This window comes from Nicotiana tabacum, chromosome 22, assembly GCF_000715075.1.
Source record: "Nicotiana tabacum cultivar K326 chromosome 22, ASM71507v2, whole genome shotgun sequence".
In the NCBI taxonomy this organism is placed as follows: domain Eukaryota; kingdom Viridiplantae; phylum Streptophyta; class Magnoliopsida; order Solanales; family Solanaceae; genus Nicotiana; species Nicotiana tabacum.
The window spans coordinates 229,889,790-229,905,874 of NC_134101.1; the positions used below are offsets into that span (position 1 = coordinate 229,889,790).

The following is a 16,085-nucleotide window of genomic DNA, read 5'->3' on the forward strand; positions in this document are numbered from 1 at the left end:
ATTAGGACGGAGTGATAAGAAATAAGACAAATATCTTTCTATAACAAGTTGAATTACATTAATTGTGTGAAATTTTATTTATACTGTCAGAGTATATATATATATATATATAATAAAAATTAAGTACCTGCCAACATCACCAGGTTTGACCAAGCCATCATTGGGTCTAAGACAAGGCACAGAGGCTGCAGTTTTAAGCAATTTGGGTGCCTCTATTACTATAATAGGAGACCCAATTCCAAGTTTTTTTGAGTCTAATTTTGAGTCTGCTGATGGTTCTTTTTGGTCACATTTGGTGACTAAATTGTAAAATTTGAGATGGGGTTGGGATATTGAACCATGGCTGAATAATCTTGAGCTTTGGCATTTGGAAATGGAGGTGAAAGAGAGTGCCATTTGGAAGAACAAAAAAAAAAAGGGTATGGTTTTAAATTATTTAAGATGATGTTTTTGTGGTTCTTGGTACAGACTACAGAGTACTACTAGATTTTTTTTTTTCCACATAATATAGTGGGGACCACCTTGTTTAAAGAGAAATTGTCGAGATTATTTTTTTAAAAACTTCCGCTAGATTTGAACTTGAGATCTCATGTTTTTCGACCTATTTATTTATAATTAGGTCATATCCTTGGACCTTGGGTGAGACATATGGGAATCAGTGGTGGAACCACATTCAACCAAGGGATGTTAATCGAGAGTGAAATTCAAAAATAACAAGATTTATAAGTGGTAATTGAAAAATTGCCACAATTCAAAAATAAAACTCATGTTTGACCATAAATTTTGCCCACATTTTGGCAAAATCCCAAATCACAAACCCAAAATCCCAAAATCACCCCAATTGCTGATTTTGGGTCAAAATCTCAAAACTTGGGAATTATATACATATTTTTCCAAAATAAAGTTGGAAAATATGTTTTGAAAATGTATGTCCAAACACATTTTCATCTTCAAACCAAACTTCACCCAAATCAAATTTTTCAAAACAAATTTGGAATCTATGGTCAAACGCTAGCTTATATTGAATCAAAAAAAAATGTAACATATTCAGATATTTACCAATAAATTATGATTAAATAATGTATATGCTCATATCAAATTATCATTTAGTTATGGTAAAACTAATATGGGTTCTCAAGAAAATCTATTTGCATCATAATAAAGACAAATTTGATTTGGTTTTGGGCGTACGCCTCTTGAGACTCTCACTTCCCAGGGGCGTATTTACATGGTGGCAAGCGGTGTCACAGGACACCGCTTCATCGAATTTTTTTACTATTTATATATATAAAAATAATAAGTAAAACAGAAATACAAGATAAAACTATTAAAAATGACACCACTTGCAACAAAACATCTCAGTAGTTTAGTGGTTGTTAGCTTCAAGTATTATGTGAGAGCTCTTGGGTTTGACTTCCCTTGGCTCCGCAAAATATTTTTTGACTAGAAATAGTGACACCACTTATGAAAAATCCTGCTTTGACGAATTAAGCTAAAACAACATTACCAGTAAAAGAAGAAAATTAAACATTGTAAAACTTCCAATTCACAGTTCTGAATCCTTCATTATTACATAAAATTACAACAATAGCAAAAAAAAAAATACAAAAGAAAAAATATATAAATTTTTTTGCTACATCACCATTTCTTTTGTATCTATATGTACAAACAATGTCATTAAAATCCCCTTTTCTCCTATTTCTCTTACCAAAAAAGAAAAGGAAAAAAAAAGATCAAATACCCTCTTTTTTATTTATTTATATATTTCCCCAAAAGTTCTTATAATTAATTTGTAATGCCACTGACTTAATTTTCCCATTATTTAATATTTTTAAATATTTTTACACTTTTAATCTTCTTTCTTCTTTGATGCACTCCTAAAAAATCCACCTTCATAAAACCGGCCCCACATCTCCGTTTCAGATTCCGCCACCACTGGCTTTCCTCCTCCGCCGCCGCCTCCAACACCGCCGCCGCCATTTTTCTCATTTGCAACGATATCATAGGCACCTTTGGGCTCATTCTTCTTCTTATTATTATTCAAAAGCTTTTTCTGATTCTTCTTTCTCCACATTTTCCGGCACAATCCCGTCGGAACTTTGTACACTGCCAATACGAGAAAGTGCGCCACCGCGCACGGAAAACAGCAACATACCGTGGCGCACTCCGCCGCCGTACGTCCGGCAACCTCCCCTGCCCGCCGCCGGTGCGGACTTTCGATGCTCTTCGTCGTCATCGGTGTCGCAGTGGTTGTTGTTCGTAGGAGCGGTTGCCGGCGGTTTACCGTCGATGAGTCTTCTCCCCCTGTTATTGTCGGTGAATTCATTGTTGAAAAAAGTCGAAATTAATCGGAAAAAAGGAGCACCAAAATAACTATTAAAAATGGCTAAATAAGGATTCAAAGGAGAAGAATTTTTAATATTTAAAAAAAAAAAAATATTGAGGAAAAAAACAAATATGTAAAAGGGGCTAATGAAGGATTCAAAGGAGAAGAATTGATGGAAAATTCATATTGATAAACATTCAATTGATTTGTAAAATTTGGCAAATTAAGGATTCAGAGTAGAAGATTTTAAGGAAAATTAATATTGAATCACCAAAATAGATAGTAAATGGTCAAATTAATTGTACAATAGACTAATTAGGATTTAAAGAAGAAGAATTCATGGAAAAATCAAATTTGAGAAACAACCAAAGGGGTAACTAAGGATTCAAAGAAGAAATATTATTAATATTTGAATAAATAAATAAATTGTAAAAAGGCTAATTAGGGATCCAAAGAAGAAGAATTCCTGGAATATTCATATTGAAAAAATAAATAAATTGTAAAAAGGAATAATGAATGATTCAAGGAAGAAGAACTCATGGAAATTTTATAATGAAAAACATGCAAAATGATTTGGCAAAATAGAGTTTGTTAGAATTGGAGAAATGAAGTCAAAATAATTTTGGAAAGGGAAATTAATTTTGAGATTCAGAAATATTGGTTTCTTGTTGGTGAATAGGGGCCATAGAAAGTTTTAATTTCTAATCTAATATACTTCATGTGAATATATTATCATTATTTTTATTAGCAAAAAAAACCATTATTTTTGAAATACGTGTCTTAATTAGCCTTCCCTCAACATCTTACTGTGGTTATTAGGTCATATAAATTTTTTGCATATATTTATATCTATACATAAAAACATTCATTAAAAAATATTCAGCTCCTTCTCGTTTTGTTATGTATAATTTAATAAGATATTTCTTTTACATCTTATTCAACAATGGAAAAACTCAATCATGATTTTGTTTTTGTAGAAAATTGTATGATTATTGTCCAAAATAAGGTAGTGCCTAATTGACTCATTTATAGAATTCGCATTTAAAATAGGCTCAGGAACAAATATAATCTCAGAAATGAGCTCGAGTTATTATTTTGGTTAAAGTTGGACGTAATGCAAAAAGATAAATAAAAAATTAACGATATACATTGAAATTGGGCGTGCGAATAAAGTCTCATATTGGTATTCGAAAATATTGGGAGCCTATATATAAAGTGTAAAAATCTCTTAACAGTGTGAGACTTTTTGAAAAAAAATCGTACGGACTTGACTCAAAACGGATAATATCACACCAAATTAAAAGTATATTAAACTCATATTGAATTATTAACCAAATATTTCTCGTTACGACTAACGTTTAAAGACATATTATATTTATGAAAACAATTCATTTGCTTTTAATTGTGTTTTTATTGGTGCATTGATCACAAACAATAACTATGTCATTGCCATTTTTCTCTAAACTTTTTTTTTTCTCATGCTCAAATTAGACAATTACATATGATAATATGAAAATAGTTATATTAGGGGAAAACTTAGAAATGGTAAATCAACTTGGTACATATGATAATATTATTTAGTTTAATAATATCTAAATATAATTATTAAACTAAAGGGAAAAAGGGAGGAAAAAAAATGATAAAAATGACAGCTGTGGGATTTGAACCCACGCCCTTTCGGACCAGAGCCTAAATCTGGCGCCTTAGACCACTCGGCCAAACTGTCAAGTCGGAGGATTTTCAGCATTAATTTTATATATCACAAATTAGGAGACACTATAACCTTCCTTCTTCTAAGAATTGAAATAGTTAGGGGTTGTTTGGTCAAAAATAAGGTTAGCCCAAAATTATAATTCTGGTATTAAAACCAGGATAGATCTCACGTTTTATACGGGACGGACAATCCCATAATTTCGATATAAATTATTTCCGTTTTTAATTAATATCCACAATCAAATACTGGATAGATCTAATCCTAAATTTATATTGGGATAACCACTGAATCTCTGTAGCCAAACGACCCTTAACGTTTTTCTTCTATGCACATCTCCCCTCATTAACCTTATGATTAGGGGCGTCAATCGTTCGGTTCGGCCGGTTATTTTATAAAATTTGTACCATATCAATTTTTAAGTTATTCTATTATGTATAACCAAAATTAGACTGTTAAAAACCGTACTGATCATGTCGGTTTCTCTTCGGTATCGGTACGATTCGGTTAATTTTTGGTATTTTTTTAAATGTCATTTAAACGTCACTAGTAAAAGTATAATGCAATAACATACCTACTTTTATAGGATTTATCAAAACTCTTCAGACATTTTACTATTTAAGGGTGATGAACTAAGAAAACATGAAAGATGACCAAAGTATAAATCCATCAACTATTCTATAGCAGCATAAAAGAAACTAAACAAAGACAAAGAAAATATAAATCACACCAGTGGAAAGATATTAAGCAATCTCAAACTCAAGAATAAAGTCTATAGAAGATTAAATATTTAAAAATATAAATTTAAATTGTACGAAAGAAAACATATTCAATATATTATAGTTTGTCACTCATAATTGCTAGATTACCTTATGTCTTGCTAGTGAATATGCTGAAAATAATTTAGTTTCAATAGAAGTAATATAATAGGTTTGGGAATTAGGATTTTGAGTTTAATTAATTGTTGGCTTGTCCCGTTTTATAATTTCAAGAGCCCAAGGAAAAATTTAATATTTTATATTTTTAATCTTAATATATAAATATTTTTTTTCCATATAAATTTAATCGGTACAGTTCGGTATTTTTTTTGTTTATCTTCATAAAATAAAAAACTTACCCTAATTATCGGTATGATTATAAATTTATATAAAAACCTATGGTTTTACTAAAAGAAACCTAAAAATCGGTTCAGTTCGGTACGATTCGGCCGGTTTAATCCATTTTTAAATATCCATTGACATCTCTACTAATGATTTGGGAATTTTCAATTAACTTTTTATTAACTTCAATTTTAGTACATTTTTTTAAAAATTCAACTGTAATTATTTGTTTGGTCTCTGTTGGTGGTACTGATATTGTCTATTTTCGTCTTCTTGAGTCGTGAATCTTTCAGAAATAGCCTCGCTATACTATTTAGAGTAGGGATAAAGTTTGCGTACACACTACCTTTCCCAAATCCCACTAGTAAGATTTTACTAGATCGTTATTGTTTTGTTAACTTCAACTCAATGTTGTCGAAATGCATACTCAATAACTAAACCACCAACTTTAGTCGCATACATATGGTTGTTATTGCAAATGAAAGGTAGATCAGACAGAAGAAATAACTAAGCTAGCGTTTGGTCATAGATTTTTAAATTTGTTTTAAAAAATTTGATTTGGATGAAATTTGATTTGAAGATGAAAATGTGATTGGATATCAGGTTTCAAAACATATTTCCCAAATTTATTTTGGAAAAACATGAAACATGACTTATACCCACAAGTTCTAAAAACTATCACAAATACCCAACAATACCATTATCAATAACTTTCATTATATTATCGCAAACCATAGTCCTGGATATAAATAAATTTGGTACAAAATTATCATTTTTATAATGAACTACATGATATACTATCAGATGACTGACAAAACGAAACAACATTATTATAAAATAATAAATAGTGAGCTCTTTTATAAAATACAAAAGTTTAAGGCAATTTTTTAAAAAATGTAATAGTGATATATTGGCCCAAAGGGATTCGGGATTATAAATTTTGCCAAAAATATAGGAAAAATATATGGCCAAACATGTGTTTACCAAATAAAACCTAAAATTATTTTGGCAAAATCTATGGCCAAACGGGTAAGTTATCAGAAAATAATTCATTGTATTCAGCTTTTGATAAGTATTCTTGGACAAAAAACACTATGCACCTTCCCCCTTTTATTTGAACTCACACAAGGAGCATTTATAATCTTAGCCCAATACCTGTCCTCATAGCCACTATATTCTTTTATTAATTGAAGAATTAACCTAAATATTCAATTGCCTAGACTAAAAATAGTCATGTATAATATACGTTTAGTCCATATATTATATGTATATAATCGTCTATAATGATATTATAATTTTTGCATACCGATTAATTAATAATAATAAACAATGAATGCGACCGGCTAATTGTGTAAAGGTCTCTTCATATTTTTTGCACTCTAAGATATTCTTCATAGAAATATCATTGATGTCACAAAAACATTCAAAAGAAAATATGGTTAGCCAGATAAGCCAATACTTCAAATAAAAAAAGGAAATAAAATGAATTCCAAAATTTTAGAGTAAAGAATTGGCAATTAATTTCACTTTTTTTTTCCTTCTCAAAGAGAACAGCAAGAAGTTATATTTCCATAATAAATATTCTGTAGGGAAAGATATTATGACAAACAATCGCATATGCAGAATGTCATGTAGTAATTTTCTTTTTAGTCTATTTCAAAAAAATATATCATCTTTACATATTTAACAAATAAATTTATATTTAATGACACTTCCTTAAAGGAGCGATGTCATGACATATTTAAAATCACATGATAAAGATATTTTATTATATGTTATACATGTATTCTTAGTTTAAGACCACAAGATTTAACAATTATCTTTGCATTATATATTCTTAAATTTCGTACTCAGTCAAATTAAGACATTCAAAATGAAATGAAAGGAATATGTTATTGTATGCAATTTGAATGCTGCCACTTCATATTGCTTAGGATAATTTCTTATTGACATTTATAACGTAAATTAAAAAACCCTAATATCCTTCAATATCGTTATAGAAGTCAATGCTAATATCTTCAGTAAATCGATCATAACTTTGCGTAAAATCATTCAAAAATGACAAACCATTTTAATTATTGGAACCTAGACTTCAACTGTTACAATTTCTTTCAAGAGTCATGATTAAAAAAATTCTACATATATTAACAGTTGTTGCATCTTAATGTTTAATTGGATAATGTTTCACTTGTTAGCACAAATTAAACACATAAACTCAACTTTAATTTTCATGGTCCAAAGTCACTCCGATTCAATTCATTCCCTTTCCAACCTAATATACTTTCCATTTCATTATTCAACCATAGTCAAAAAAATTTGTCTCCGTTAAAATTTTGAAATCTTAGTCCCGCTATTAGGAAAAGTCTCATTTTTACCCTTGATCACTAACCGGGCTCCAACTAGCCTAAGGTAATTTTAAAATTATAGTCAAAAGTTGAAGGGTAAATATGATCATTTTAAAGAAGAATTTTGAACGTAGGTCAATTCATTTCACGTTGGAGCTCCATTCATGAGATGATTTGCTAAAGGCAAGGGTACAAATGGACCAAAAAATCATGGAAGCAAAATTGAGCAATTAATTTTGAATAATTCAAGGATAAATTTAGACCTCTACCACCTGTATTGGGAAAAAACTGAGTTTATATTAAAAGATGATGTGGCATGACACGTGGATTAGTTAAATGGTCAAAGCGCAACAATTGACTAAGAGGCACGGATGGAAACAGCCACGGGAAGAAGAATTTAAATAGGCACGAGACGACGTATAGATACGAGTCTCGTACCAATTTAAATTATTTACAGCCAACGGATAGAAGACATTGAAAGCAAAGATCTGATGACAGAAAGGAGTCCAAATTCATTATTAAATACTTGATACGTTACGAAATTGGTATTTAATAGGAATGATTGTATAACGACTTATTTAATATCATTTATTACTCATGATTATATCATTAAAGCTGAGGCTTCATTCCTTTACCTAGAATTATCTATAAAAGGAAGAAGTATCATCATTTGTAAGGACACGGAATACTATTGAGAATTTATTGAAATACACATCTATTTGCTTCTTTACCATCGTTCTCAAAAGTATTTTATTTTTGTCTCCTGATTATCAGTAACCCGAATTTCTTTTTAGCTTTGACCTAAAGACTCAGATTTTTGGTTAAACACCCCCCTCCCACCCAAAAAAAGAAAAGACAGCTGAAAAAGGCCATAAAAAGTTGGATAAAGTTAATGTTACTAGGAATATACTAAGGTTCTACAATAAGGCTGGGATCAATATAAAGTGATAGAGGTTTTGGAATGGAAGGAGCCTTCTAATGATTAATAAGGCAAAAAGGTAGCAACTGCATAACCAAGATTGAAATTTGATGAGGTATGACTTTTAAGGTTCTTAGCCTTGAACTCATTATATATTTAACAGTATAATTCAGACCTAATTTTTGTTAAAACTAAAATAAATTATCTATGCTCCAGTAGAAAATATTAGGCATGGATCCCAGGTGGGAGATCTTTGGCGGGGATAATTTGGAAGATTCACGTAAACCCATACTTCCCTCCTTAGACTATACATATCACTTTTATTTTGTTGATTTAATTATTAAATAAGGATATGTGTGAACTCATGCTCAAGTGGGCATTTTGGATCAGTTGTTAATGATTACACCTTCGGTCCAAAGGTCAAGGGTTCAATTCCTACTTGCTTCCCTAGAGTTTTAAATTAAACATGTTTCTTTTTCTTTATTGTTTCCTTTGTTTTTTCTTGGTTACTCGGATGCGAGGAAATTTTTAATGATTTTTAGCATGCTGTATATAACGTAACATATTTAAAACGGTAAGTAATGATTCTACTATTGATAATTTTCAAAGTATGAAAATACATCGAGGAAATGTAGTGCTAATAATATTAATTAGAGTTTGCTCGTCAATTTGGCTCATCATAAAAAAATTTATGTTGTCAAATCATATATTTATCTAAAGATATTAGTGCATCAATGCTCTTAAAATTCTGGATACGCCTTTGCATGCAGATCTAGAGCGAGTTTGACAAGTTCAATCGAACTCACTCTTTTAGATTAGAATCGCTTATACAAGTATAAAAAGTTTTGAAAATATTAATATTTGGATCACGTCTATTTTAAATTCAGATAAATTTTAAATTTTGAATCTGCTTCTATTGAGGACCAGGACGAAAAAAGAAAGCCCCTAGTTCAAGTAATAACGTGTCCTATTACTAGTTCGGAAACGTAGCCTTTGGAATCTAATTAGCTATCTGCATGGCTCTCATGCATTCTCGTAATAACTATACTTTTGTAGTCACAAATCACAGGAAAAGGAGGAAAAGCAAAGACAAAAAGAGGAATGTTTTCTTCAAATATTCTTTTGCATAGTTTCTCTTCAACTTGGTTCTTCCTATGCCACCAAATCATATTATCCAATCACTAAATAATTGCCAAAACAAGTCGTTCTTCTTATATATGAGGGTAATAAAGGTGTGGAATTTTCACAAAAGCAGATTCAGTATTAATTTATGTTTTAATTTATTTGAACCTATTTTCTTTTTGGTCCGTTCCTGACTTGTTTAGGACCACAAACTCAAAAAGTCTTCATTTTTTAAACTCTGTACCCAGTCAAGTAAATTCACATAAATTAAAATAAATGGAGTATATAGTTCGAATTAAGAACAGTAAAACCGGCAATATAAAAATTTACTACTATTTAGAAGTGGGAGTTAAGGGCATGTTCGTCGTCCTGCTTGCTGTCCAAAAGGGTAATTTCGGGATTTTATCCAGCAGAAGAATCGTCTTCAACTTCAGGTTGGACTCTTCGTCGTCCTGCTTCCGATTTACAGTTAAGTCCCTTTTTTGGATCAAAAGTCGGGGTATTTTTGTCACTCTACTCAGTTTGTATTTTCTGTAGCAGTCTTTTCAGTTTGCGCGCTCTCCGATACGCGCCTTTTCCATCGACGTGAAAGACAAACCAGTTCTTGTTTCTGCTGCTGTCAGCTGTTTCTCTAGATGTGTAACACCAGTTTTTGGATGGATATCCGATTACGAGTGACGCTAATAATATCTGCAACAGCTTCTGTTCTGCTTTGGGTTTTCTGGCTTACTGCTCTGTTCCTTTTAGTGTCTCTGCTTGCTGGCTGGAACAAGTGAGTACTTCTTGCTTCGTTTGCTACCCCCTCCTTCAGATTTTATATGTTTACTCTCGAACTTTCCTACTATATGCGACTTCGTCGAAAAATTTAGTGTTATCCAAATTACAAAGAAAGAGATCTTCTTCATTCTATTCTATATTACCCAACCTCATGTTCTATTTGCACAATTGTTTAACTCCATAGCAGTGAAAGTTACGATTACTATGTCTATGATAAGTTGGATGTTGATGAATGGGTTTTTGTAACTTATTATTTTAGGCCATAGGAAGAAGATGTGATGGTAGCATGTCGCAGGTTTCTAATGCTCTTTTTAGGTTAGTAATCAGTGAGTTAATTTTATTTCATAACCCTGTAACAATAAGACAAGTGATTTTGGATTGAAAAATTTAGAGTTTCTGCAGATCTTACCTTTTTAGTTACTGAAAAAACATTCTCTTTGTTTCAAGTGTTAATATAACCTTGTTTGTCATTATATGTTATGAACCTGTAGTGCTCTAGGCATTTCTAATGTAATTATGTGCAAATGTTTATTTTTTATTGTGTTTTAACTTTTATAGTTGTGTAGTATATATGAAATCTTCTGACACTTTATTACCTTTCCATAGTTATCTTATTAGCTACTCTAATCACATATATTGCTAGGTTGAAGCTGATAAAAATATTCTTTTTTGCTAATTGTCATATGAAAATTTATAAATTTTGAAGTGCTATTCGGATATTCTTTCCGTCATAACCAATAAACAAAAGCTGACTTTAAGTAGATAATAAGTTCTGTAGAAAAAAAGTTGCTCATTTGCTAAAACTCTCAGTTATGGTGTTTATAAGCACACTTAAATGAATAATTTAAACAAGATTCTACTAGGTTCTTTATTATAACTTGCGTGTATTCATGGCGTTATCAAACCTATTTGTTTTCTTGAAAAGAGCTTATGCCGGGGGTTAGGTGAAAGAGTTTATATTAAAGTAAAAGGTCTGAAAGCTCTCAATCTTACGGAATTAGGTGAAGATTACATACCATATTTGAAAAGTTTGTACATGGCACATTCTGCCATAAAGAGCAAGTTTCCACAAATTTGGTCTTTCAAGCACATTTTATAGAAGAATTATGGACCTGCAGTTGCTTCCCACGCCCCGGACAAAGTTAACATGGAGTAAGCTCGACCAAATAGAGTTATATATTATAATCCCTATTTTTGAAGGCAGTTGATAAGAGTTATCATGCAGTGACATTTTAGGTTACTACAAAGCTGTGACTATTCACTCAATTTCATTCATGACTAAAAGATAAAAAAGCATAACAGTTAATTTATTATGTGAGTTTATCCCGACTCATATATATGCACGTTTGATATGTCGTGAGCTGATGCTTCATTGTGTCAAATGCTTTTGTATTTTCTTTGCAGTTTTTGTGTGCACCACTTGCAGTAGTGTTGCCGTATCTGCTCTTACATATCTTACTTTGGACATTTTTTGCATCTGGTTGACACTGGTATTACTTCCATATTCTTTAGTAGAAAAGAGATTGGATAATGGGATCGCTTTTTTATGTTGATAGGATGATGGATAAATTACAGCCCAAAAAAAGTAAACAACTAATGAACTTGGTGATATGCAAATAGATATATGGATTTTAGGGGGTACTCTTCCCAACGATTCTTATGACAATAGTAGACATCTCAGAAATTTATTTGTACTTGTGGTTGTTTTGAAGCATCAATACAAACAAAAGATTGAGTGCAAATTACTTTTTTCCCCTACACTACTAAAAACTTGATATGCTTTATGTGTTTACGCTTGTGATAAATATAAGAGAAAAATATATAAAGATGCTGAATGTAAAATTAAATAGTATTGTTGGATGGCTGTAAATTTGAGATAGAGAGTCCTGCATGAGATATTTCAGTTCAAGGTAAAGAAATTTAGTATTAGTGTAAAACCTACAAAAATACCAATCTAAATATTATTTTTTTTGATAAGTAATGGCAGAGTAGTATTATATCGAAAAAATCAGCATAAAGCACGTGCTGATTGGTATGAACAACCCAAGTACAATCAATGCAGATTACTAATAAATTATATCATGACATCTATGTCATTAACGTTGATTCTAGCATGTTACACCAACAAAGGAGCAAATAGAGATACTTCCGCTTATGGATAACCATATATTCCTCTTTGTCTTAAAAAATTTTCCGATTTTTTCCTCCATATCATGAACCACCAAATTATTATCGCTATAGTGGACCAAAGTAGTAATGCTCTATGTTGATCAGCCCTAATTTGTGCCTCTCTTGAAGAAGGGCAACATATTCTCTGGGAAGCACCATTTCATGGTAAAAATAGCACGGTATAGTCAGTTTTCGGACTGGTCATTTAAAAATAGCCAGCGTTTACGATGTCAATGAAAACTAGCCACTATTTTGCTGCAACAGAGACCGGTCCAGCATAATATACTGGAGTTCGGTGCACCTGTGTATGAACTCCAGCATATTATGCTGGACCGGTATACTTTGCTGACTCCAGTATAATATACTGGGGACTGGAGCACCGGTGCTCCAAACTCCAGTATATTATACTGGACAATTATACTGTTAGAACTCCAGTATCGCGATTGTTGTCTTCCGAGTGGTCACGTCAAAGAGGGAACATGTGACTTAATTTTAAACCCCTTCTCTGAATATTTCTTTGCGTAAGGCAAGCCTCTCTGGAAGTTAACCGAACAAAATACTTTACCTTGTACGGAGATTTGCACTTTCAAATATTCTTTCATAGTTATTTGAAGCTTGTCTTACTTGTGGAGCCAAAAGTTCTGTAGTAGTTTTTGAATGTAAATTTGCCACTTTGTTGTCTTTGGTGCAAATAACTGTCGGATGATATGCTTGGAAAAACTAAATGATTCTTATGCTCCTCTATGAGAGGAAAATCCATGAAAAGTTGAAGCCATTCTTAAAGGAATATAAATAATTTGAATGGACAATTTACTGTCAATATCCAAGTTTTATGCAATAATGATTCTGAAATTGGATTGACTTTATCTGAACGTTCTTATAGGATTGTTGATAAATATTTGTTGAATTTTTGAAGACAAATTGACCCATCCTTTCTTTTTCAATAATTTTGCCTTTATTTTCAAGATATCTGGGCTTGAAAATAAACTTATAAAGCTTAATACTACGCTCCTAAAAGCTCTATGATGTCGATGTTTTACAGTAATACTTCTACGTTCAACTTTTCTGATTGCCGTCATATTCCCTATGAATAAAATTCCTGATCGGTGAATTATGACTGAAATTATTTTTTGGCTTTGTAGAATTGCTGACGTTTCTCCTACGTTGAGTTTAATTAACATACTTCCAGAAGAAGTTCAGCACTGTAAAGGTAATCAACTATCTTATTTTCGTATATTTGTGCACGTTAGGTCATATTAATGCGTTCACTGTTGCTCATTTCTGCTGTACTGCCAATGGTTGTTGATGTCCACTATTTTCTTCTGTACAATTACTTTGTTTATTCCTTGTTTGTAAACTGATTTATGTGCATAATAAAAACTTTGGCTTGAGATATTCGGTCTTTAGTTTTTGATGTCGTATCACGGTGTCCACTTTCTTTTATTTCACTTCGGGTCATGTTTTAGTTAGATTTTTTTTGCTTAGTTAGCGAAGCTATACCTTTGGAAAAGTTCCTTTGCGCGGATGTTACACTACGAAGAAATATTTTTTACAAATAATTATAACTGTTCCCCCTATAGGTACAAAAAGTTGATGTCCAGAGGTATTTCACTTGACTCCAATGTTACTTGTGTGAAAACTTATAGCCAAAACATACTTCTTTTTCGAAAAAATACCATGACATTATGAATCGCTTCCCATATTATCTTCCTTGGGGTAACTATATCTGTTCAAAGATAGCCTCAATTTTGTCACTTCGTGCCCTGTGATATGCATCTCGGTGATAAAAATTAATATAATTCTAAAAGGCTATGACAATTTGTGCAGTATCATTTAGAGTAGATACTACGATTCTGATGGATCATACAAAAAAAAACGACCTCTATCGGAAACGGATAGGAATATCAACAGGTGCAAAAAATACAAAGCGATGTCCGTAGAGAAAAAGCAGAAGTTGCTACTACAACGTCGATTTAAATACCAAGAGTCAAAGACACGTGCACCTGCTGAGAATATAACTGTGGATTGCCTGACTGGAATAATGAATCTACCCGAATGCTCTATGAACACTTCTTACATTCTGCATCCAAGTTAGAAGATACGGTTCTCCCATCGCTTTCACCTTATCTCACAAAGTTATCTCGCACTTTAAATAGTCAACTTCCTCTACGCTTTCTCTTTGATGTAGCTTTTACTACGTCTGAGGATCATCCTCCGCCTTCTACTTTGGGTAATGAAAGAGATGTAGTGCAACTACTTTCTATCTATGAAAAAGGTGAGTATGTCGCCTTCTACACTTACTTTTATACTACTTGTTATCATTTGGTGTCATCTAAGGACCACCGAACTTGGTCTTAGGTTCAACGTCAGCAGCACCAGGTGAGCTACGTAACAAAAAATTCGAAATAGTTGCACGTAGAGGTTCGTTTGGTTTTCTATCTGCTGAAACAATAATTGTTTCCTTTCGTTCACCTTAATTTTAACCGTCTATTTCTAACATATAGGTCGTGCACCAACTACAATGTTTGCTCCAATTACCGGTCGGTTGTGTTCAAACTATGTTCTGCTGAAGAAAGTTCCAATTTGCAAATTTTGCGCACCAAAGAGATTTGAATATGAACCGCCTGCATTTTGCTGTGGTAGTGGAACAATAAAGTTAACTTCTTATCAAATTCCTACCAAGCTGCGAAATTTATTTCTTGGAAACAGTGTGAAGTCTAAACACTTCCGAACATACATTAGAACGTATAATAACCTTTTTGCGTTCACCTCACTTGGTGTAAAGTATGACAAAGATTTAGCAAAGAGTAACTTTGGTATCTACACATTTAGAGTTCAAGGGAAGATGTACCATTGGATAAATAATTTGCACCCTACAGATGACAAACCAAGAAATATACAGTTATACTTTTATGATAATTGCAATGATCTAGCACATAGGATGGCATGTTTCGACAGAATTCACGAATCAGTAATGAAAGAATTGATGGATATATTATCAATAAACCCATATTCTGTGTTTTTACGATCTTTGGTACATGTATCGAACCTTCAAGATTTCCAAATAGCCCTCAAATGCGACTTAAATTTGGACCAGAGAGTATACAATTTGACGACTTCATTTGAAATTGCAGCAATATGGATCGAGGAAAATAATGGCGTAGCCTTGAATGCAGCAAATATTCAAATTTACCCTCGCACTGATCGAACATAAATAGTGAATTACTATTATGGCTGTTATGATGCATTGCAATATCCGCTATTGTTTCTGCTAGGGCAAAGTTGCTGGCATTGTGGTATTAAGAAGCTCCCAGCAAATTGTCCTGCGTACTTAAGAACTGCGCATCACGAAGAGGTACCAAGTATAAGAAATGTTACGTCCCTTGACGGATATCTTGAAATGGAAGATGAAATTCTTAAAAAGGGACAGCGACGAAGAGATACTGTTTCTGTTCGTGAGTATTATTGTTACAAATTACAAATGAGAAGTGATGATAAAGATGAAATATTGCATACTGGAAGAATATTTCAGTAGTATTTAGTTGATGAATACATTAAACTCGAAACACAAAGGTTGGATTTCGCAGCGTTCAATCAAGATTTATTTAGGACGGCT

The 16,085-nt window shown here is 32.1% G+C and overlaps 1 protein-coding gene and 1 non-coding gene across 2 annotated transcripts; both read right to left on the reverse strand.

Moving 5' to 3' along the window:
- Positions 1-1,849: 1,849 nt before the first annotated feature.
- Positions 1,850-2,236, reverse strand: LOC107782805 (uncharacterized). Its single transcript, XM_016603741.1, has one exon. The coding sequence runs from the start codon at positions 2,234-2,236 to the stop codon at positions 1,850-1,852; it is 387 nt and encodes a 128-aa protein (XP_016459227.1).
- A 1,736-nt stretch (positions 2,237-3,972) lies between these two features.
- Positions 3,973-4,052, reverse strand: TRNAL-UAG (transfer RNA leucine (anticodon UAG)). Its single transcript has one exon. It is a non-coding gene; the product is annotated as a tRNA-Leu (tRNA).
- Between the last annotated feature and the right edge of the window lie 12,033 nt (positions 4,053-16,085).